General features: G+C 67.7%; 2 protein-coding genes across 3 annotated transcripts; both read right to left on the reverse strand.

Annotated features, from left to right (window-relative positions):
- Positions 1–3,417: 3,417 nt before the first annotated feature.
- On the reverse strand, positions 3,418–9,588 carry LOC143173743 (SLAM family member 8-like). Of its 2 annotated transcripts, XM_076363893.1 has the most exons (7): positions 9,328–9,587; positions 6,002–6,343; positions 5,371–5,664; positions 5,128–5,247; positions 4,923–5,014; positions 4,003–4,127; positions 3,418–3,882 (listed from the first exon to the last, which is right to left on the reverse strand). In XM_076363893.1, the coding sequence occupies exons 1-6, from the start codon at positions 9,398–9,400 to the stop codon at positions 4,011–4,013; spliced, it is 1,038 nt and encodes a 345-aa protein (XP_076220008.1). In that variant the 5' UTR covers positions 9,401–9,587; the 3' UTR covers positions 3,418–3,882; positions 4,003–4,010. The 2 variants fall into 2 exon arrangements, with proteins under 2 accessions (XP_076220008.1, XP_076220009.1); XM_076363894.1 differs by lacking the exon at positions 3,418–3,882 and having other exon boundaries at positions 4,042–4,127; positions 4,934–5,014; positions 9,328–9,588.
- A 572-nt stretch (positions 9,589–10,160) lies between these two features.
- Positions 10,161–13,737, reverse strand: LOC143173742 (uncharacterized). Its single transcript, XM_076363892.1, has 5 exons — positions 13,700–13,737; positions 13,108–13,266; positions 12,523–12,840; positions 11,725–11,850; positions 10,161–11,446 (listed from the first exon to the last, which is right to left on the reverse strand). Exons 2-4 carry the CDS (start codon positions 13,238–13,240, stop codon positions 11,732–11,734), a joined length of 570 nt encoding a protein of 189 aa, XP_076220007.1. The 5' UTR covers positions 13,241–13,266; positions 13,700–13,737; the 3' UTR covers positions 10,161–11,446; positions 11,725–11,731.
- Positions 13,738–21,257: the final 7,520 nt, after the last annotated feature.

Raw genomic sequence — 21,257 nt, forward strand, 5'->3', positions numbered from 1 at the left:
ACCTGCCCGAGATGATTCATTTAATCTTACACCCATCACCTCCCCTGCCAGCGCCCCCGGCAGCTGGGTACCGCACGCGGGGCTGCGCATCCCCCGAGGCCGGGGGCCCTCGCGGTGCCTTCCCAGCATCGTCCCGTGTTGTCCCAGTGTCACCCCGTGTCACCCCGCGCTGTGCGCGGCTCGTCCCCACGGCAGGGACCAGCCAGGGCTTCACGGAGAGGACCGGGATGCTCTCCCCACCACGCCTGCGCCCAAGCGGGGCTCAAACCCGGGCAGGTTTGAGATTAAACCTTCGGGAAACATCCCCACGGGGCCCGGTGGGGACAGGGACCCTCCATCCAGGGCTGTGGGGCAGCTCAGCGCTGAGCTTTTGGGGTGCAGCCCCCCCCCCCCCCTATTCCTGGAGCGACAGCGAGATGCTCCCAGCAGCAGAGCCTCCCACGCCGGGGGCGGGGGGTGGAAACGCGGCTCCGAGATGCTGAATGCTGCGAGAAGCCGATGCGGCCTCCCCCGGCGGGGGACGGATGGACAGACGGCCGCGTTCCCACGCTGCAGGGCCCGTCCTGCACCCCGGCTTGCGGGCTGCTCGCTTCCTGCGTGCTTCGGGGCCGGTTCCGGCCTCTCCCCCCGTCTCCGCGGCAGCTTTGGTTTGCAAAGAGGAAGGCGAGGTGAGGGGAACCGCGCGGCCGGCCTGTAGCCGGCAAACCGCACGCGCCGGCGCAGCGTCGAAGGGTCCATCGCCCCATCACGCGAGCACGGCCGCGGACCCCGCTCTGGTTCAGGGGATGCGCTCCCCCAGGAGCGGAGGGGGGGGGGGGGGGGGATTCATTTTGGGTACCACCGCCGTCGGGCGCTGGCGGGATGCCGCGCTCGGTTCAGCGGCCGGGCGCGGTGATGGGGAGCGAGACCGCGGCGCCGCCGTGTCCCAGCCGTCCCCGGGGCACCCAGCCGGGTGGTGGTTAAACGTCGGGCAGCAGCACCCAGCCCCTGCCCGCTCATTGCGCCCATCGAGCGTTTTCCAGGTGCCCCCGACGGCCGCGGGATGCACCCCCACCCCCCCCTCCCCACCGGCCCCCCCCACCCCCCGAGGAAGAGGGTACGTCGCGGCAATGCTGCGGCACGGCCGGAGCAGCCTGGGGCCAAGCCGCCCCTCGGCGTTCCTCTTCCTCCTCGCGGAAACACGCAGGCAAACAAAAGAGGGGAGATGGCCCCTCCTCGCCTTCCTCCGTAACTCGCCAAAATTAAATTTTCCCTTTTCCTATCGCCGGTTGGTCGAGCCGAGCGCGCCCGGCGGCGGCCACGGCGCAGAAGAAGGAGCAAAGAGCCCCGGGCGCTGGCCCCGGGGTCCCGGCCCCGCTGGGGACCGTAAACCTCTCAGGGAGTTGATTTATGCCGACAGTGAAGCGAGGAGGGGAGGCTGAGCAACGCCCCGTGTCGTTTCCCCCCCCATCGGCTGCAAGCAAGCAGCCCCGACTCGCCCCGGCTCACCCCCCCGAGGAACCGCCGGTGCCCCGGTGCATCGTCCCCAGCTCCCTCGCAGAGGCAAATCCTGTTCTCACCCCTAACACCCGATGTATTTTCTAAACCCCCCGGGGCTAGCGTTCGTTCTGCAACTGGGACCCAAAGCCGCGTTCCCCAGCTCTCTCCCACCACCAAGAAATGGGGGTGGCTAATAAATGGGGGGGTCGCAAGCGTTGGAACAGCCGTGGTCCCCTCCCAGCACGGCTGCTGACCTCCCCTTCTGCCTACCTGCCACCACGAGGAGCGGGGCCAGCAGCCAGGGAATGCGGGGACGTGGGCGGCCGGGTGACATCCCCATCGCTCCGACGCGGCGAGCTCGAAGCCTTGATCTCACAGCTCTACTTACCGGCTTGGAGGGAGTGAACATGCAAATCTACCCACATAGAGCAACGCACCTTCCAAGGGGGGTGGTGATGCAAGGACACCACGGGGACACCGCGGGGATGTCGCTGAGCCCCAGCCGGCGTGACCCGGCTACGCGTCGGGGTCAGGGGGAATCTCTCCCTCCTGCCGCCCCAAGGGTTTGGTGCCGGTGCCCAAAGCCCCCGGGGGTTGGTCCCCGCTGCCCAAGCCCTTGGTTTTCCCCCTGGGAACCAGGTGCAATAAATAAAGGACGGAGCCGGATGCTGCCCGCTGCTGCCTGCTGTTGGGTAAATAACACCAGCTGCGCTGGCTGCCTGCACGGAGCCCCGCGCGCCCGGGATAAGGACGAGCCTTTGGTCCCCGCCGCGGGGCCAAGCTGGGGTGGCTGCTCCTCCCGAGGAGGGTTTGCCTGGTTTTAAATCGAAGGGAGAGGGTCCCTGTCGGCTTGGAAACGTCCTGGTTGGGCTCCCAGCGCCCGGGACGTCCCGTCCCATCCCGTCCCCTGCCCCGAGGCTGCATTTCCCACCGGGGGCTGGGGCGGGTTTCTCCCCGTGAGCAGCAAAGTCTTCGCTTGAGAAACTTTCGCTGAACCAGAACCCCCACAGCAGCAGCAGGAGACATGTAAAAGAGGAGCGGGTCCCCGGGGGACAGCCCAGCCCTGTCCCCGCGGTGGTTGTCACCCCTCGGGACTCCCGTCACGTCCCGGCTGCGATGGCGAGTCGGGCTGCCAGAGCCCCCCGGGGTTTCGGGGGGAGGTGTGGGGGGCTGGGCTGGCCTCAGGCAGCGCACAGGCCACGAGCGGAGGTCACGCCGCTGCCGCCTTGCCGAAAAGGGAAGCGAGAGGCGGCTGCATGCGTGCGTGTGTGTGTGTGTGTGTGTCCCCCCCCCCGCCCCCGCCCTGCGTGCGGGGGGACCGGGCTGGGGTTTCTCGGGGTGCAGCCCCGAAGCCGGGCGGTTTGCACGGCCCCGGGATGCTTTTACCCGCAACGGGTCCGTGTGGGGATTGCACGGAGAGAAACAGGTGCGCGTGTGCACGCACGTGCACGCGTCTACGCACACGCGCGTACCCGCGTGCCCACGCGTGCCCGCTCTGCTGCCGGCTCTCCCCCGTCATCTCACCAACATTTATTTGCTGTTTTGACAACGGCGGGAGGTCCGGCCGAGCGAGGGGCCCCGTGACAGTAGGTGCTGGACACACAGGCAGTGAGACACCCCCTCCGTCGCGACAGCTAGGGAGGGGGGGAAAGGGGGGGTGCTTCTCGGTGGATCTGCACGGGTGACGGTCCCTTCTGCATCCCTCCGTGGCCCCGGAGATGCCGCCCGGGTTTGCTCCGGTGGAGCTGCATGGGACGGGGCTGGGGGGGACACCCCGGTGTCCCCCCCGCCGTGTCTCTGTGGCAGCGGCGAAGTGGGTGAGCAGGTCCACCCCGCGTGGGCATCTCCCCTCAGAGGGTCCCTGCGAGGCCCCGGGGGGAGCTGGAGGCTGGGGGGGAGGAGGGGGGGGGGGGCTGGGGAAGGGGGGTGGGGTGGTGGGGGTCAATCTGCCCCAGGGGGGTCTCATCCTGGCCCAGCAGTGCCGTGCCGAAGCGGCATGGCCCGGCCGGCACCGGGATGTGCCCCTGCCCTCCCCAATGCCCCCAGCCCCGGCCAAGCTCGGCAGGGACGGCACGTGGGAGGTGAACCCTGGGGTCCCCGTCCCCCCCCCCCCCCATTCCGGAGCATCCCGGGGTATCCGAGGACCACGGAGGGTCCCCCAGCTTCGCCGCCGCTCGTCTCTGCCTCGGTCCGGGATCCCGCTCCCCAAACAGTCTCGGAGGGCGTCAGACAAGGAGGTTGGAGAGAAACCGGAGGTGGGGAGGAAAGCATCCGTCCGGCTATCGCCCCGAGATGGTGCCTCCCATCCCCGGAGCCGAAACGGGGGCTGGAGGGTTCGGATTTGGCACACAACGCACTTTACAGCCCTTCCGGGAAATCCCGATGCTCCGGCTCTGCGGGCGCCTGGGGGAGAGAGGAGCCCTTCAGCTTCCGCGGCGTGCCGTGACGGAGGTTGGGGGGGGGTCCCCACAAGCAGACCCCCCCCTGGCACCGGTCCCCTTTCGGGGGCAGCCCCCCTCGCACCTGAGGGCCTATGTCACCTCCTCGGCCGTGTCCTCTGGCGCCCGGCGGATCTGCTCGTAGACGGTGGTGACCGGTGCTTTCTGCGGCAGGCTCTGCTCCTGGTTATTTTCGGGGTGACCGAGGCCCTGCAGCAGAAGTCGGGGGGCTGGTGAGGGACCTGCCAGCCCCGCTCCCCTCCCCGGCCCCAGGGAGCCCCTGCGGGATGCTCTGCACCCATGGGTGTCCTGTGGGGCTGCGACCCTGCTGCGGCTGGGACCCTGGTGTGGCTGGGACCCCCCGGGGTGGCCAGGACCCCCAGTGTGGCCATGACCCCGGTGTGGCTGGGATCCCCGGCATAGCCGGCACTCTGGTGTGGCTGGGACCCCCGGTGTTGCCGTGACCCCGGTGTGGCCGGGACCCCCAGTGTGGCTGGGACCCTTGTGATGCCATGACACCAGCACGGCTGGGACCCCTGGTTTGGTCAGGACCCCCGGTGTGGCTGGGACCCCGGCGTGGCTGAGACCCCCGGTGTGGCCAGGACCCCAGTTTGGCGAGGACCTCTGGCGTGGCCGGGACCCCCCGGTGTTGCTGGGACCCTGGTGTGGCTGGGGCCCTGGTGTGGCCAGGACCCCAGTTTGGCCAGGACCCCCAATGTGGCTGGGACCCCCAGTGTTGCTGTGACCCGTGGCATGGCTGGGACACCCCCCCCCCCGGTGTGGCCAGGACCCCGGTGTGGCCATGACCTTGGTGTGGCCGGGATCCCCGTGTGTCCTGGCCCCCGACGTGGCTGTGACCCCAGTGTGGCCAGGACCCCTGGTATGGCTGAGGATCCCCAGCGCGGCTGGGACCCCAGTTTGGATGGGACCCCCCAGCATGGCCGGGCTCCCCCGGCACAGCCCTCCCGGGGTGGCAGCCCCCAGCCCCCCCCCCGGGGGCCTCACCTGGTCATTACCTTCCGGGGGGCTCCGGCGCACGATCTCGGCGTACTGGGGGTCAGAGGGGCTCTCCTCGGCAGGCACCGTGGGGGTGGCAGCTGCAGGGGAGCGGGGCGTCAGGGGGGGGCTGGGAAACACCCCCCCACACACACTCCCCCAGCTCCCCCCCCCCCAAAAGCCGTGCCGGCTCCTGGGGGGGAGCTTCACTTGCCTGGGTCTGCCGCCTTCTCGCTATTCATCCGCCAGCACCAGAAGGCTCCCCCCAAGCTCACCACCAGCAGGATGAGGGTCAGGACGATGTACCCCGACTTTGAGAAGGACGTCTGCCCCCCTGGGAGGGCAGAGAGAGGCACTGAGAGGTGCCAACCCCCCCCGCCAGGGGCTGAGCCCACCCCGGTGCCAAGCCAGCCGGCTGGCGTCGGACCCCCGAGCGTCCTCGGGGCGAGGGTCTCACCTCCGCTTTGGCAGATGGCTTGCAGGTCGAAGAGGACGACCTTCTGGTCGGCGGGGTTGCTGACGGTGCAGGCGTAGGTGACGTTGGTGGCGGTGGGCGGCAGGGCCAGCCGCAGGGTGGTCCCGTCTGGGGAGAGCTGGTGGCGGTCGGAGGTCAGGTCCCGGATGACGTTGTCCCTCTTCCAGGTGATGTTGACGGTGCCTTTGCCGGCACCCTGGCACTGCAGCGTCAGGTTGCACCACTCCAGGGTGCTGGCCAGGAGCTGGCTGCGGGTCCGGGGGCTTGGCACCGACTCTGCGTCCGATGGGGGGGGGGGGACGACGGATCAGCGCGGGGCGGCAGGGATTTCTTCACCCTGCTCATCCCCACCGTCACACTTGGCCCCAGCGGGGCACGGCACGGCACGGCACGGCCACCCTGGGGACCCCTGGGGTGGCAGGATTTGGCCTTTTGCAGAGCTTGAGAGGCTGCGGGCGCTGGGGTGCAAAGGCTGGGGTCTAATCTAACCCTGGTAAACCCCATCATTGCTCCGTGCCTGTTTCCCCACCTGTAAAGGGGTTAGTGCTCGCACTCGGGGCTTTCTATTTTTGCCCCCAGCGCCTCTGCCAAACCCCAGCGTGCAGCCGCTCACCGTAGACGGAGAGGTTGAAGGACTGATCCTCCACCAGCGCCGGCTGCAGTTTAATCCGAGCCCCGTAGACCCCGCTGTCGCCCCGCTCCAGGGCCCCGATCTTCAGCGCCGTCTCGTTGAACATCTCCAGCCGGTCCTTGAACCGGTCCTTGGGGTCGGGGCGCTCGAAGCCCCTGGGGCCGAACTCTGCCACTTGAATGGTGGCGCCGGCGCCGGCCGAAAAGCTCCACTCGATCTCCTTCACCGTCTTGTTGGGGGGCAGAGCCGGGGAGAGCAGCACGGACCCCCCCAGGACGCCGTTCACCTGCCGGGGCTGCACCCGGGCTTGGCCGAAGAGGAGCTCTGCGGACAAGGCAGAAAGTCACCGGGCGCGCGGGGACAAGGCGGGGACAGCGGGGACAAGACGGGGACAGAAGGACCCTCGGGGACGGGTCCCTTTTCAGGGGGAAGAAGCGGCGTCTCCCTGCCCTGACGCAGCTGCCTGGTCTCCTCTCCGCCGGCCGGTCCCTCTCCAGGTTGGGGACAGGGAAGTCCCCCCCCCGAAAGACCCCGTATCCCAACGGAGCCGCCTCCTGCTCCGGCGGGGAGGGAAGGATGTCGGGGTTGGAGACTGGTTGTCACCAACAAAAAAAAAAAAAATAAAAGCATCTACTGGTTCAGATGCGGGCGCCCCATCTGAACGCTGCCGTCCCCGGGGGCTGCGGCCGGGCTCTCACCAGAACAACGCTCCAAGAGAGTCTGGGAGGAGTTCCCAGCCAGCATCTGCAAAACCTCATTGTCCGCCTTAAAACGCGCCTCGGCCAAGATGCCTACGAAAGATCGACAAGGGTTAAGGCGACGGGGGAGAGAGGGGACGGCTGCGGGGGTCCCTGCCCGGTGGGGCTGCCGGCCTCGGGGAGGGATGGAGCCGCCTGCGAGATGCAGGACCGGGGGCGATTCCCGCAGGGATGGACTTCGCTGCCTCCGTCCCGGGTGGCTCCCCCCAGCCCAAGGGGCAGGTTTCAGCCCCCCCCAATCTGAGCCTCCACCGTGGTTTGGGTGGTTGGTTGGTTGGTTTTTTTTTTTTTGGCAGCATCGACAGCTCTCTGCAAAATCACACCGGGAGCCGCTCGGCACCACCTCCCTCGCTCCTGGCAGCTCCCGCCTACCCACAAGCTGTCTCCTCTGCCGGCCCCGGCCCCCGCGGCCCCCCACGCCCCTCTGCCGCTGGGATAACAGCCTCCCCTTCTCCCTGTCCTTGTCCCACGCGGGGACCGGGATGCCCAGCCGTCGGGAAGGCGAGATCGGGGCGACCGGCTTTGCCCCCATCCCGCCTGGGATGGGACCCCGCGATGGCCGGGGCGACGGGTCCCGCATCGCCTCGGTGCACCCCCCCCCCCCCCTGCCCCCCGCTGCCTCCCCTCCTCTCCCCCCGCCTGCGGGAGGCAGAAGCAGATGTGCCTGTATATTAAAGCAGATTAAACACAGACATCCGAGTGTTTACTTTGTATAAAACCCTCCAGCAGCCCCAAATTACAAGCTGCCTCTTTGCTTTGCTTTATAAGAAGCGCTCCGCGTCGCTGGAGCTTTTGTGGCTCTGATCCTGCTTATCCCAGGCTTGATTCCCTTTCTTCCAGCCGAATCTTAAACCCGACCGGATTTCTGACGCATCCCCCGGGGTGCCTGCGAAGTTTTCGGGGCCCCGTGAAGCTGCCCCGGCCGTGGGCACCGTCGCCGCGTGGCTCTCGACGACCCCGGGGAGGGAGGATGCTGAGCCCCCTGCGTGGGAGCGGAGGGACGTGGGGGGGGATCAGTGGGGGGGATGAGGGAGAAGCTGGGGGTCCCGAGGTGCCGGGTTTGGGCTCCAGGGCGGGGGGACAGGAGGGGACCCCGAGCGGCAGAAAGGAGCTGGGGGGGGGGGGGGGGGCCAGCAGCAGCTCATTGGGCTTCTTACGGAGGAGGAGCTGGGGCAGATGCTCTTCCCCATCCCTCGCTGCAGTCGTGCGAAGGCTGGAGGTGCACGTGTGCCCCGTCCGCCCGCTGTCCGTCTGTCAGTCGGCCGTGCCTCCCCTGGGGTGCTGCCCACCGTGTTTAAACCGGGGGGCTGCTCACCTCGGGCACCGCGCGGGCAATGACACGAGCATCCTCCCTGCACCCCTCCCGGCGTTTTCCACCCTCCCGCGGCACATCCGCCGGCCTCGGCTCTCCGGGGCGCGGGGGGGGGGGTCCCCACCGGCCGCCCCCGCGCTATTGTACGAGCGGCTGGAGGAAATGACGGCTGGGAAAAGCTGGCTGGTGCCAGGCCTCCGCCGAGCACAGCCGCCGCCTCGGCGGCTCATCCTGTTTACCCCGGGATTCGGGTAACCCGAGTCTCCGCAGCCCTGACCCCGTGGCAGAATCCGGCGGGCGAGGGAGGTGGATAAACACACCGATGCTCGATGCATCGCGACGCATTCGGGCGCCCGGATTACTCCAACTCGGGTCTCAATCAGACCCTAAAAAAAAAAAAAAAATCGAGCTCCGGGGCTGATTTTAGCCCAGGGTTTATCCACCACGAGCCCAGATTTTGCTCTCTCTCATCACCACCTCCCCCCCTCCGCTACACTCAAGTATGAAATAATTTTGATCAAAGAAAGCGGCTGGAAAACTCCGAAGCGCTGTTAACAGCCTGTTTTCCACCTAGCTGGGTCAGATATTTGTCATCAGCGTGGCAGGGCCGGCACCTTGTGCCCCAGCCCTCCTGCCCGGTGGCTGGCGACAGCCCGTCTTGCTCGTGAAGCCAATTAATCGTTAGGAAGATAAACACACCACCCCCCCCCCGCCCCGCTAATCTGCCCGTACTATTAGATGCTTTCTGTAGGAATTGGAGGTTTTATGGGAATTATTAAATGTGTGGATTAGCACGCCGGGAATTAAGGGGATTCCTCGCTCCTGCTTTACGTAAGGAGCCGCTTCGCAGCCGGATCTGGCACAGCCACGGGGGGGGGTTAAAGGGCTCCGTGGGGCGACAGCAGCACCCGGCAGAAGGCGCGTTAGGGGCGAGGGGACCCTCGCGGAGGGGATGGAGCCGAGGGGTCCGCGGCTGCTCGGCCGTCGCCTCGTTACGAAACCTCTCGTTAAGGCTGGACCGCCGAGCCAGCGTTCCAGAAACCATCTCGCGCTCGGCCGGGGGCGCGGAGGGATGGAGGGGCAGCGTCGGGGTGGGCTGCAATTAGCCCGCAGCAGGCAGGGAGAAGGCAGGATGGGGTCGGCATCCCTGCCCGCAGCCCACCCCGCCGCCAGCCCCCTGCCACGAGGCTCCCGCGGGACGAGGGCTCGGCGGCAGCGGCGGCCGCCCGCGCACTCACCTGGCCCGAGGCCGAGCAACGCCAGGAGCAGCGAGGGCAGCCGGGCTTTGCTCCTGGCCAATTCCCCCTCCATTTCTCCTCCTCGGCTCTTCGTGCGGCTCAGTGGGCAGAGTCAGCTGCAGGAGAGACGGGGAGGAGCAAAGCCGCCTCTCGCTGCAACCCGTAGGAAGCCGTGCATCGCGGGGCACAGCCAGCTTATTAATTAGCTCGCCAGAAATGATTAGGTGGCCGGGGGAAGTGCGCAGGACCCGTGCCGCCGAGGATGGGAAACGAGGATGGCGGGGGCTGCCGGTGACCCCCGACCTTGCGGCATCTCTCGGCGGCCCGGCTCGGTGCCCGGATTAACGCCGGTGATGGCCGGCACGGCCCTGCCGGGTCTCCCGCTGGCCCTGGGGACGACCAAGCGCTCGTTGAAACGGGGCTTCCCAATATCAAGAGCACTCCCCTGGGGAAACCCAGGCAGCCCGAGCATCCTGGAGCCAGGTGGTGGGAGCACCCCAAACTCCGGTCCCAGGGAGGGGACGGGGGTGCCCGAGCACCCTCGGGTGCAGAAAGCAGCAACGGGAGGGGACGTCCCCGAGGGGCTGCGAGGTCTTGGCTGAATCACAAGGGACGCACCTGGGGAACGGACGCCCTGGCAGGGTCCGGCGGCGATGCCGAGGCAGCCGTGGACCTGCCAAAGCGGTTACGAAACCGGGGCTCCCCCCGGGGCCCTCACGCACCTCTCCCCCCCCACTCGGGGGGCCGCAGAAAAGCCCTCTCGAGCCCTCTCAGCCACGATTTAGGAGCCCTGAGTTGCTGCGGGGGCTGTGGCTGGAAGGAAGCACTTTCCATTAGCAGCACAGAAAGCTTATTTTTTATTTAAAACCTCCAGCAACTCGAAGTGGAAAACAGGGAGGGGGAAAGCAGCCTCCGCAGCAGGGCTGCTCTCCCTGCAGCAGGACAGAGCGGCGGGGACGGCGTTTCGCCGCTCCCCGCCTCCGAGCAAAACCGTTAACCTGCACCCAGGGGACTGTCAACTCCAGCCCTTCTCCTGGGGCTCCTTCAAACGAGGGTCCTCGAAGCGCCGGGGAAACTGAGGCCGGCGTGGGGAGGGACACGGGCTGTTTATGGCCAGTGAATGCCCCAAAACCGCCTGTCGGGGTCCCCCCGAGAGAAGCGGGCAGCCAAGCAGGGGCTGGACACGCTGCCCACTCCGCCGGCTCCTCCCACGCCTTTCGAGGGCAGAAGGGAAATGAAAGTCACTGAGTTGAAATTTCCAGCTAACGGGGAAAACCAGCTGGCCCTCCGAGAGCCGAGGAAGAGGAGAACGACGCGGCTGGATGGCATGAAGGCCGTCCATCCGGAGATGGGGCTCCACGGCAAGCGCTCGCCGGGGATGACGCCGGCGCTTGTGCAAGGCAGGGGCTTCCTCCTGCCAAATCCTCCTGCCTGCGAGCCGGCCCCGAGGGGTTTCGCAGGCTGGGACATCCCCTGTGGGGTGAAGCATCGCTGTGCCGGACATTCCCCGCGGTCCCCGCTTGATGGGGAGACTGGCAGCATCTCGCCGGGGCTCGTCTGGCCGGGTGGGCTGAAGGAGTCAGGCGCTGGCTCAGGACTTCGGGAAACACCGAGCAGAGCCGCTGGGTCTCTCACCCTCCCACCATCGGGCCGGGAAACGCCGCCGGCTCGGTCCTCTGCGGGGATGTCGGGGTGTCCGTGGGACCCAGGGGAAGGACACGGGATCAGTCCCAAGGTCGTAATTCCTCTTGGCATGTGCCACTGCCAGAGCTGCTCCCTGCGGCTGGGACCGTCCGGTCGTGGGAACAGGATGCGGTTCTTGGCACGTGACGGCGAGGGATGTCCCCACGGCACGGGGGGCCAGCCCAAAGGGGCAGCCAGGCAGCGCCGATGCAAAGCAGGGAGCGTCGGCGAAAGGCGGGCACGGAGGTCTGGGCCGTCACCGCGTCCCTTTTCATCAGGGATGGCGCCACGGAGGGACTTCGGGAAACTCCAGCGCGGTGGCGTAGGTCGCCAGGAGCACCACTGCAGCTGCCGTGGTCCGGCAGCTGGGCCTGACGCCATCCCCTGCGATGGGGAAAGGACTGCGGCGAGGGGAAGCCCGGCTGCTAAAACAGCCCTTTGCGGGGCGGGAGGGAGCTCGTGGGTGCCTGGAGGTAGCAGGAGATCCCCCCCCCCACCCCCGGCCAAGACCCTCACCCTCCCCTCTGATCCCTCCGCGACGCCCTCACCTCTGCTCCAGCACGTGCTGGCCGGGTCTATGGATCTATGGCACCCCAGGCCCTGCAGGTGAGGGTGGGTGCTGGGGGAGCCGGGCTGCACCCCAACGTGGAGCCCCCCCCCGCCCCCTGCTGCAGAGGGGATGCACCCTGACGCCCCCCCCCCCGGGTTCCCCACCTGGGTTTCATCCAGGTGACGGTGCCTCCGGTCCCGCCGGGTACGTGGCACCGCAGCACGAGGCGGCGCCAACGCGGGGCTCTTCGAAAGCAGCCAGCTCTGGATTTCGGGGGTCCGGCAGCGGCTCTGCAACGGGAGGGGATTACACACACCGGCAAAAGCGGATCCTCCCCACTGCCCTCCTGTCCCCGGGGGCAACCGAAAGGTTGGGGCAGAGGCTGGGAGTAGCCAGGACATGGCCCAACAAGCACCGATGGCCGTGGGGACCAGCCGCACGCCCCGTGCCGCAGCCGGCTGCCAGAGCCGATTAGCTCAAGCCCGGCACGACCGCGGCGTGCCGGAGGCGGGAGGTCGGGAAATGGCACGGGGAACTCGGAGCCGGAGCTGCCTACGTGCTCACCGGCCTCGGCTTGGCAGCTGCCGTTTGGCAGGCGAGGAGCAGCCAGCGCCTGCGTGCCGCGTGGGGGAAGAGCGGGGCCCCGGCGTGCAGCCGGCAGCCCGGTGCGTGGCCGATGCCGAGCGGCGCCGAGCCCTGGGCGGGCGGGGGGGGCGGGGGGGGCGGGCAGGGACCGCGCTTGTTCACAGCCAGGAAAACCACAGAATTTGCTGAGAGCTCAGCTCGACGTGACCATAAATCGTCACTTTGCACACAGGGAGGGAGGGGGACACGGGGGCGAATCTGTTCCCAGGGCTGGAAACATCCCGACTGCGCTAGCAGAGGGGCCACGCGTCGCTGGCGTTTAGTGCCGAAACGGAAAAATTTCCGTAATCTCCATCCCCCCTTTTGCAACCACCCACCGGAGACGGAGAGGCTGAAGGACTGATCCTCCACCAGCGCCGGCTGCAGTATAATCCGAGCCCCGTAGACCCCGCTGTCGCCCCGCTCCAGGGCCCCGATCTTCAGCGCCGTCTCGTTGAACATCTCCAGCCGGTCCTTGAACCGGTCCTTGGGGTCGGGGCGCTCGAAGCCCCTGGGGCCGAACTCTGCCACTTGAATGGCGGCGCCGGCCGAAAAGCTCCACTCGATCTCCTTCACCGTCTTGTTGGGGGGCAGAGCCGGGGAGAGCAGCACGGACCCCCCCCCCCCGGGACGCCGTTCACCTGCCGGGGCTGCACCTGGCTTTGGGGTAATCGAGCGTCAGAAAAAACAGGGTGCGGAAGAGAAGTTAAGGGTGGTCCCAGGAGCCCGTTGCCCCATCCCTCACCCCGGGGCTGCAGGCACAGGGCGATGGGGGACCCCAAAACCACCTGCAGCGGGGGATCTGGCTGCTGGGGCAGGAGGGGCTGGCCGCAAGCCGGCCGGTGGTGGGACGCCGGCGGCTGACCCGAGCCCTCCGTCCCCGGCCACCTTTGCAGACACCTCCGCTCTCGCCCTTCACCCACCTGCAAAGCCGACAGCCACGGCCAGCAAGGCGACCCCGAAAAGGCAGACGCGGCGCCCGCCCGTCCTCGACCCTCGCTGCCTTCTCGTACAGCGGTAAATGACAGCATAAAGCCGGGGGGGTTCCGCGTTCATACCCCGGCGTCTACGAATAGCAACTCCTAGAATCATAGAATCATAGAATCATTGAGGTTGGAAAAGACCTCTAAGATCATCGAGTCCAACTGTCAACCCAACACCCCCATGCCCACTAAACCATGTCCCTAAGCGCCTCATCTACACGTCTTTTAAATACCTCCAGGGATGGGGACTCCACCGCTTCCCTGGGCAGCCTGGTCCAATGTTTCACCACTCTTTCAGTAAAGACATTTTTCCTCACGTCCAATCTAAACCTCCCCTGGCACAACTTGAGGCCGTTTCCTCTCGTCCTATCGCTTGTTACTTGGGAGAAGAGACCGACCCCACCTCGCTACAACCTCCTTTCAGGTGGTTGTAGACAGTGATGAGGTCTCCCCTCAGCCTCCTTTTCTCCAGGCTAAACAGTCCCATTTCCCTCAGCCGCTCCTCATCAGACTTGTTCTCCAGACCCCTCACCAGCCTCGTTGCCCTTCTCTGGACACGCTCCAGCACCTCGACGTCCTTCTTGGAGTGAGGGGCCCAAAACTGAACACAGTATTCGAGGTGCGGCCTCACCAGTGCCAAGTACAGGGGCACGATCACTTCCCTCCTCCTGCTGGCCACACTCTTTCTGATACAGGCCAGGATGCCATTGGCCTTCTTGGCCGCCTGGGCACACTGCCGGCTCATGTTCAGCCGGCTGTCGACCAGCACCCCCAGGTCCTTTTCCGCCAGGCAGCTTTCCAGCCCCTCTTCCCCAAGCCTGTAGCGCTGCATGGGGTTGTTGTGGCCGAAGTGCAGGACCCGGCACTTGGCCTTGTTGAACCTCATCCAGTTGGCCTGGGCCCATCGATCCAGCCTGTCCAGGTCCCTCTGCAGAGCCTTCCTACCCTCGAGCAGATCAACACTCCCGCCCAACTTGGTGTCGTCTGCAAACTGACTGAGGGTGCACTCGATCCCCTCGTCCAGATCATCGATAAAGATATTAAACAAGACCGGCCCCAGTACTGAGCCCTGGGGAACACCGCTCGTGACCGGCCGCCAACTGGATGTAACTCCATTCACCACAACTCTCTGGGCCCGGCCGTCCAGCCGGTTTTTGACCCAGCGCAGAGTCCACCTGTCTAAGCCGTGAGCCGCCAGCTTCTCCAGGAGAATGCTGTGGGAGACGGTGTCCAAGGCCTTGCTGAAGTCCAGGTAGATCCTCCCGCGATTCCACTCCTCGCCCCTCTCCGCCGGCCCGCAGCTCGGCAAACCCTTCCCTCGCCTCCCGCCTCGCGAGCTGCGCTGCCGTCCCCGCGTTAGCGGGGTCAGAGTGACGAGGAGGGGACGCTGCGTTGCCACCCGCCGTGCCCTCCCTGCCGCCGTGCCCCCCCCCCCCCCCCCCCCCCCCCCCCCAGGCACAGTCCCTGCCCGACGGGGAAGGAGGGAACGGCGACTCGGGCTGAGAAGTGCCGTCCCTGCACCAGAACCAGGGGACCCCCACGGCTCCGGGGGTGCCAGCCGGCGTCACCCCCCCTCCCCCCTCCCCCCCACCTCAGCCAGGCCTCGGCAGCGGGGCGAGCGAGGGGGTGTCCTGGGCGTTAGAACCCGCTTCTCTTTGTCCCCATCGCTGTCACGGCAGTGGTGACAAAGTCCGCCGGGAGCGTCGGCTCGGCTCAGCCCCCCCGAGCGGCATCGTCTCCTCGGGGGGGGGACGGGACGGGACGGGGGACGCCTCAGGGCCGGATCCAGCCCTCCTTGCCCGCCGTCCCCCCAGCCCGCAGCCTCCCCCCGTCTTCCAGGCAGCCACGTTCAGGCCGCCTGGCGTCGTCTCGCAGACGTTGGCCCCCGGCCCGGGGAACGGTGCCGGCAGCCGCCAGACTCCACGTGCCCCAGGCTCAGCTGGCAAGCGAGGAGCAGGAGCGCTGCCCGGCCAGGCTGCGCCGCCCCTCGCTTTCGGCTCCCGAAACGGCCGTGACAAAAACGCCAAGGGCCGAGGCACCGCCGCAGCGCGCGGAGGGGTTCGGGGGGGGTTTCCCCAGTGAAGGGGCTCTGGATGGAGAAGAATGAGCCCGTGAGGCCCTTCCAGCAGAGGGAAGCGTGGCCTCGGCAAAGGACCCAGCGACGGCCACAGCTTCTCGTCTCCCGCTGCAGACAGAAAACACGTTCTTTCGTAAGGATCTTGCAGGTCCCGGGGGGGGCCGCACCCGGCCCCGGGGGCCTCGCTTTCAGTCCCCGTTCCGTTGGGGTCCCCTCACCCCCAGCGCGGGGTCGGGCTCTTGCCCCCGCGCACCCGGGCCTTGCCCCCAGCGCTGCCGTCTCACGCCCCGAAGCACGAGGAGAAGGAACCCGGGGCCAGCGCGGCTCCGGAAAGCCGATGCCGGCTCCCGTTTCCCTCCAGCGCACGCCGGCGACCGAAAACCGTTTGAAAACCAGGAGGGGCTCAGCAGGTGGCATAAACCGGGGGTGCCCGTGTCCCCCCCCACCCCCCCGCAGCGGCGGCCGGAGCTCAGCCTGCCAGCGGCGGGGCTGGGTCCCTGATTTTGACCCCCTCGCGTGAGGCGGAGGCAGCGGAACCGGCAACGGCCGAGACCCCTTTCGCTCCTCAGAAAAAAAAAAAAGAGTCGCGACGCGGTTAAAAGCACCGAGGGCTGCCGCGGGGAACCGCCGCACGCAGCAAGCGTGTCCCCCCCGCCGCCCCGAAAGCCCGTGCTGTGGAACAGGCCGCGGCTCCAGAAAACGGCTGCTGGAGGCCGGGGGGGGGGGGGGGGGAGGCCCCGAGAAGGCAGGGAGAAGAGAAACGCGGCGTTTTATTATTTATCGCCAACGCTCGGGGACGGGGGTTCACCCTTACGGCGCTTTGCCGGCGGCACCGTCCCCCGCAGAGCCCCACGGCGCCCGGCGAACCCCGTCCCGTCCCTTCCCGCCTCCGCTCCCGTCGCTCTCGGGTGCGGGCCCCGGCTGCCGCGGGCTGCTCTGGGGGTTCGGCCCTGCCCTCCGGGCCGCTCTCGCCGGGGCCGAGCGACACCGCTCCGGGAGGAGGCCCCCGGCGCCGCTCGGGGAGCGGGACGTCGGGGTTCGGCCGGGGACCGAGGCCTGCGGGGGCGCAGGCTGCAGCTGGGAGGGCTCTGGCTGCTGCCCCCCAGCCAGGGAGCCGGAACAGGGTTACGGGGGAACGGACACCCCCCCCCCCGGGTCCCCGGTGCCCCCCGGCCTTGGGTCCCCCCTCCAGGACCCCCGGGGGGAGGCTGGGCCCACCGGAGCCCCCCAGCCCTGCCTGGGCCCCCCCAGCACCCCCCGACCCGGTGCCCTCCGGCCCTGCCAAGGGCTCCTCCACCCCCAGCTCCCCCCGGCCCCACGCCCCAAGCTCCGGGGGACCCCCCCGGGGACACCCCCCTCCCCGGGGGGCCCGGTTGCCTTCGTGGCGCCGGGTGATGACGCACGAAGCGGGCAAGCCCCGCCCCTCGCCTCCTTCTCACCTGGCGGCGACGGGCCGCTCAAGTCTCGCGGGATTTCCCCAGGCTATAAATAGCCCCGCCGAGGGGGAGCCGCCCTCAGTGCCCGGCCGGGCCGGGCGGCGGTGGGCAGGGGGCTTTGCGGCGGGGCGGGTCTGGGGCTCAAGGTCCTGGGGCTCAAGGTCCTGAGGCTCAAGGTCCTGAGGCAGCTCGGGAGAGGCAGGGTGGTCGCCCTGAAGGGGTGAGGCCGAGGCCTGTGAGGGCCGGAGCCTGTGAGGGCCGAGGCCTGGCGCTGAGGCCTTGCTCCTGAGGCCTGTGAGGGCCGAGGGAGGGGAGGGGAGGGGAGGGGGGGGGTGTCTCACCCGCTTGCACCCCCTCTCCGCTGCACCCAAAGCAGCCGCCCTGCCCGGGGGCAGGCCCTTGCGGGGCCGCGGCTGTCCCACGGTCGCTGCCCCCCGTGGTTTGCCGCCGGGGCCCCCCGGGCGGGTGGGGAAACTGAGGCCCGCGGGCAGCTCCTGCCCGTGACCTCCGCTTTGCTTCGCCGCTTCTTGCAGCGGCTGATGCCGAGCGCCGAGCTGGGGGCGCCGGCGTTGGCTCCCGCTCGTCCATCCTTCCGCCACGCCAACAGACCGGGGGGGAACCTCAACCCTCCCTCCTCCTTTTTTTCCCCTCCGCGAGCTCGTGATTGATGAGGAACGAGATCAAATTGACGAAAATACTTTATCACCAGCCTGGGCGGCAGAGGGCTGAAAGACTAAATGCCGGCGGGACAGCCGGCGGTGAGGGAAGGGACGGGAATCCCGTCTCTGGTTACGGCGTGTTGTTACCGGCCGCTGGGCTCCGAGAGACAAATTACGGTTTTCTTGAGGGAAGCTTTCTTTAATGTTCGGGGTTTGTTTTTTTTTTTTTAACCTGCTGCAGCCATCAGGGTGATTTGGAATTAAATCGCGGCTGTCCGTAAACAAACTTGGTAAACAAGCGGCTGTTTTGCTGGCAGGGGATGGATTTGGGGGAAAATCCTGGGACCTGAGGGTGGGTTCGCGGTGGTCCCTGGCGGGGGGGTCCTTCCCCCCCCCCCCCTCCCCAAAACACGGGGACGAGGGCAGGGATTTCACCTGCACCCCCAAACTTCGGCAGAGGCGCTCCCCTCCCTCCCGCCCGCCGCCCTCCTCTCCGTCGCATCGAGGGGAGAACGGGCGCGCGGGGACGGAAGCAAAATCAAATCGCGCGGCCTGCCCCAAATTCCCCACCCTGCTCCCCCTCCACCACCCACCCTGGCTCCGCGCGAAGGCTGCGGCCTCGGCGAGGCCGCGAGGGAAGGGAAGCGGGAGGAAGAACAAGGCGAGAGATTTTTTTTTTCTGTGCCGCTGCGAGGGGGCGGTGAGCCTGCCGCCGTCCCGGGGAAGAAATCGGAATGCATCTCGGGAATAAATTAGCCGGGCGGTGAGGAGGGGAGGTTTTGTTTCCCGGGGAAAGGAGGCCGCCTCTTCAGCGAGGTGGAGACACCTCCGGGGCTTGGATTTCGGAGCCGAGCCGATCTCTTTGAAGCTGCCTGGCTTGGCGCGGGCGGCGGCGTTCGAGCTAGAGGGCTTACGGACGGAGAAGACGCTTTAACGTCCCTCCTCTCCCCCGTGTCCGTCCGTCCGTCCGTGCTTCCGCCCGCTCCCGGCTCCGGCGAAAGCCATTCAGAATGACAAAGCACCTTTTTTTTTTTTTGGGTGCGTGTTTTAAAGATGGGTCCCGGGAGCAGGAGGCAAATCGCTTGGTTCATGCATAATAAACCAGGCGCGGAAACACACCGAGCGACAGGCTACGTCTGTAGGGAAACAAAGATCGTTAAGCGAGCCCGTTTGCGGGGTTTTCCGGAAGAAAAAAAAATACAAAATACGTATATAAAATAAAGCCAGGCTGGGTGCGGAGGGGCTGGCAAACCTCCCCTGCCCCTCCTGGCATCGGCTCCGGCTAAAAGCTTCGGCAAAATAGGCCGGCGGAGCCCGGCGCACCTCCTGCCCCCCCCTCAGCTGCTCGGTTGGGGTCCGGGGGGTCGGCGGAGACCCCCTGGGCCCGCGCCCCCGCTGGGGCCGGTGCGAAGGTCACCCGAGGTTCGAGTGTCGCCCCGTGCTGGGCACGGGGAAGGAGCTCGCCCCTGTAGCACCCGCGACCCCGGCCCCGCTCGTCGTGCCACCGCCGGGTCCCCCCAAGACCTTGTGGGACCCCCCCCCCCTTCCTTCCCCGGCCCCGAGCCGCTCTGTCCCGTGGCGGCGGGGGGGTGTCACTCGCGCCCACCCCCTCACCACGCTCCCGCAGAACAAAGGTGACCTGCAGCCCCTTTTTTAACATTTATATTTATATATATATATAAAAAAATTAAATATATATAATATATCGTGTTTAAGACTAAAAATATAGTACATAATATTTAAAAAAAAAGGGAAATGACAAATAAAAAATGGGAGGTTGGGGCGGGGGGGGGGTGGGGGGGTGTCACAGATACGTGTCTCTAGGGGTCTAAAACAGCCTGTGCTAAGGAAGGGACCCGCTCGCCCGCTGCCGAGGGGGGGACGGACGGACGGACGACGACGACCCCCCCCCCCCGTTCCCACCCCGGGGGGGAGTTTGAATTTAAAGCTTCGGCTTCGATTCACGGCACCCGGGGATGGCTGGGGCGGGGGGCCCGTCCCGCGCTGCCGCGGTGGCTATTGCTATCGACGTGGGGGTGCAGCACCTGGGGCGGGAGATTCCCCCCCCCCCCCCGCCCCGAGATGGGGGTTGTCCCCAAAGGGGGGGGGGACGACGACGCAGGGCGAGGAAGAGGGTGTCGGGGGGGGGGGGGTGTGGGGTGTTAAATCAGGCACCATTGCAAGAAATGGCACGCAGTCCTGCCGTCAGAGGCTCAGGCTGGGCGCGGGCTCAGCACCTTCCAGGGTTTGGCCCGTCCTGACAGTACCTTTTTGGGGGGGGGGGGGGGGAGTGGGGGTCGAGGGGGAAAGGGAGGGGGGCTGGGGAACCCCCCCCCCCCCGGCCGTGCTGCTGAGGCTACGTCGGCAGCACGGCTCTGCCAGCCCCTTCCCAAACCCTCCCGGCAGCCCCCCGAAAATCGTACCTGCTCGCAACAGGGCCGGATCCAGCCCGCCGGGGTCTGGCTCCGTCGGCGGCTGGGAGCGGGGCGCTCAGCGGGATGGGGCCCGCAAAGCGCGTCCCCCTCCTCGGGGCAGACCCCCCCCCTGCGGGGCGGGCGCACACGGGGAGGTATTTCGTACCTAATCCCGGCGGGGAGGGGGGACCGCAGGGACAGCTTCGGGCAGCGATGGGGACCGGGAAAGGTTCCCCAGCCCAAACCCACCCTGCGCTTCCACCCTCCCTCCAAAACCCGGCGCACCCCAGCAAGGCCCCCCCCCCCGTCCCCCGTCCCCCAGCTCCTGAGCCGACGTTTGGGCAGGCATTATCGCTGCAGGCGGCGAAATCGGGGCCCCCCCCCATCGCCCCGGCTGCCCAGTGCCTCCCAGTCCCTGGAGCTGGGGGACCGAGCGACCGAGCTCCCGCTCCCGGCTGGTTTGGTTTGCCGCCGCTCAAAACATTCGCCAAACCCTCGGGGCTGGGGCGGGAGCGTGCCGGGGACGGGGTTACGGAGCGGTAACGCTTGCTGGTGGCTGGAGGGTGCTTACACCCCTTATATACGCTGTTATATACATTCATGAGGGACCCCCACCCCCCCGGCATCCCCACGCCGGCGGCGGCGGCGGTGGGACGGAGCCGGCCGGTCCAACGGGGTGCTTGGGGTCAGGTTGACAACAGCGGGATGGAAACCCGCCGCCGCCGCCTGTCCCATAGGTACGAGTGTGCGTATGGTGGTGGTGGTGGGGGGGACGACGACACACGGACGCCGGGGTGGGGGTGTCTGTTGCTCTGAACTCGCCCGTCCCGATCCCCTGGGATCCCTGGGGCACCCCCTGCTCGTGGCTCCGAGGGTGGGCACGGGGGCTGTCGGCGGGTGGGACGGATGGGGAAGGGGGAAGCCGGCCCTGAGCAGGGGCTGTCCCCGAAGTCAAGGCACAGGGAATGGGAACGGGCTGGGACGGGGCTTTTTTGGGCGAAAACAGAAACCGGGCCTCGCGTATACGTATGTACATACGGACACGTATATACGCACATATAGCACCTCCCTGCTCCCGCGCACGGGGGGCTGGATGGGGGGGTGTGGGGGGGGAGGTTTGGGGGCAGCTCGTGTGCAGCCCCTCGCTCCTGCAGAGGAGGGAGAGGCGGGTGCTGGCTTGGGGGTGCTGGGGACCCATGAGGGAATGATCCGGCCCCGTGGAGCTCGGGGCTGGGGTGGGGGGGGGGGGATCCGGGGCGGCGGGAGAGCGGAGGCTGCAGAGCCGGCCCCGACGGCCGCGCGGACCTGCACGCACCCGCTGAGGCTGGGTGGGATGGGGTGGGGGGGGACACGGGACAGGGTGGGCACGGGGGGGGGAGGGAAGGACGCCCCCCCCCCCCCAACCCTCTCCCTCCTCCGGGAAGGTACCGAAAAGAAAGAACTGAATGAGTGGAAGCTCGAAGAGACTCGGGACACGTCCCCGCCGCCAGCAAACCCCGGAGGG

This window comes from Aptenodytes patagonicus, unplaced genomic scaffold (assembly GCF_965638725.1).
Source record: "Aptenodytes patagonicus unplaced genomic scaffold, bAptPat1.pri.cur scaffold_203, whole genome shotgun sequence".
Taxonomy (NCBI): Eukaryota; Metazoa; Chordata; class Aves; order Sphenisciformes; family Spheniscidae; genus Aptenodytes; species Aptenodytes patagonicus.

What these genes read in the sequence shown, in the direction of transcription:
- LOC143173742 (XM_076363892.1), bottom strand. Translation starts at nt 13,240, where the DNA reads ATGAACGCGGAACCCCCCCGGCTTTATGCTGTCATTTACCGCTGTACG. An exon ending in CGTGGCTGTCGGCTTTGCAG is followed by an intron (nt 12,841 to 13,107) that starts GTGGGTGAAGGG and finishes CCCCAAAGCCAG; the next exon opens with GTGCAGCCCCGGCAGGTGAA. An exon ending in CTTCAGCCTCTCCGTCTCCG is followed by an intron (nt 11,851 to 12,522) that starts GTGGGTGGTTGC and finishes CTCCCGTTGCAG; the next exon opens with AGCCGCTGCCGGACCCCCGA.
- LOC143173743 (XM_076363893.1), bottom strand. Translation starts at nt 9,400, where the DNA reads ATGGAGGGGGAATTGGCCAGGAGCAAAGCCCGGCTGCCCTCGCTGCTC. An exon ending in CTTCAACCTCTCCGTCTACG is followed by an intron (nt 5,665 to 6,001) that starts GTGAGCGGCTGC and finishes CATCGGACGCAG; the next exon opens with AGTCGGTGCCAAGCCCCCGG. An exon ending in CCCCGGAAGGTAATGACCAG is followed by an intron (nt 4,128 to 4,922) that starts GTGAGGCCCCCG and finishes CTTCTGCTGCAG; the next exon opens with GGCCTCGGTCACCCCGAAAA.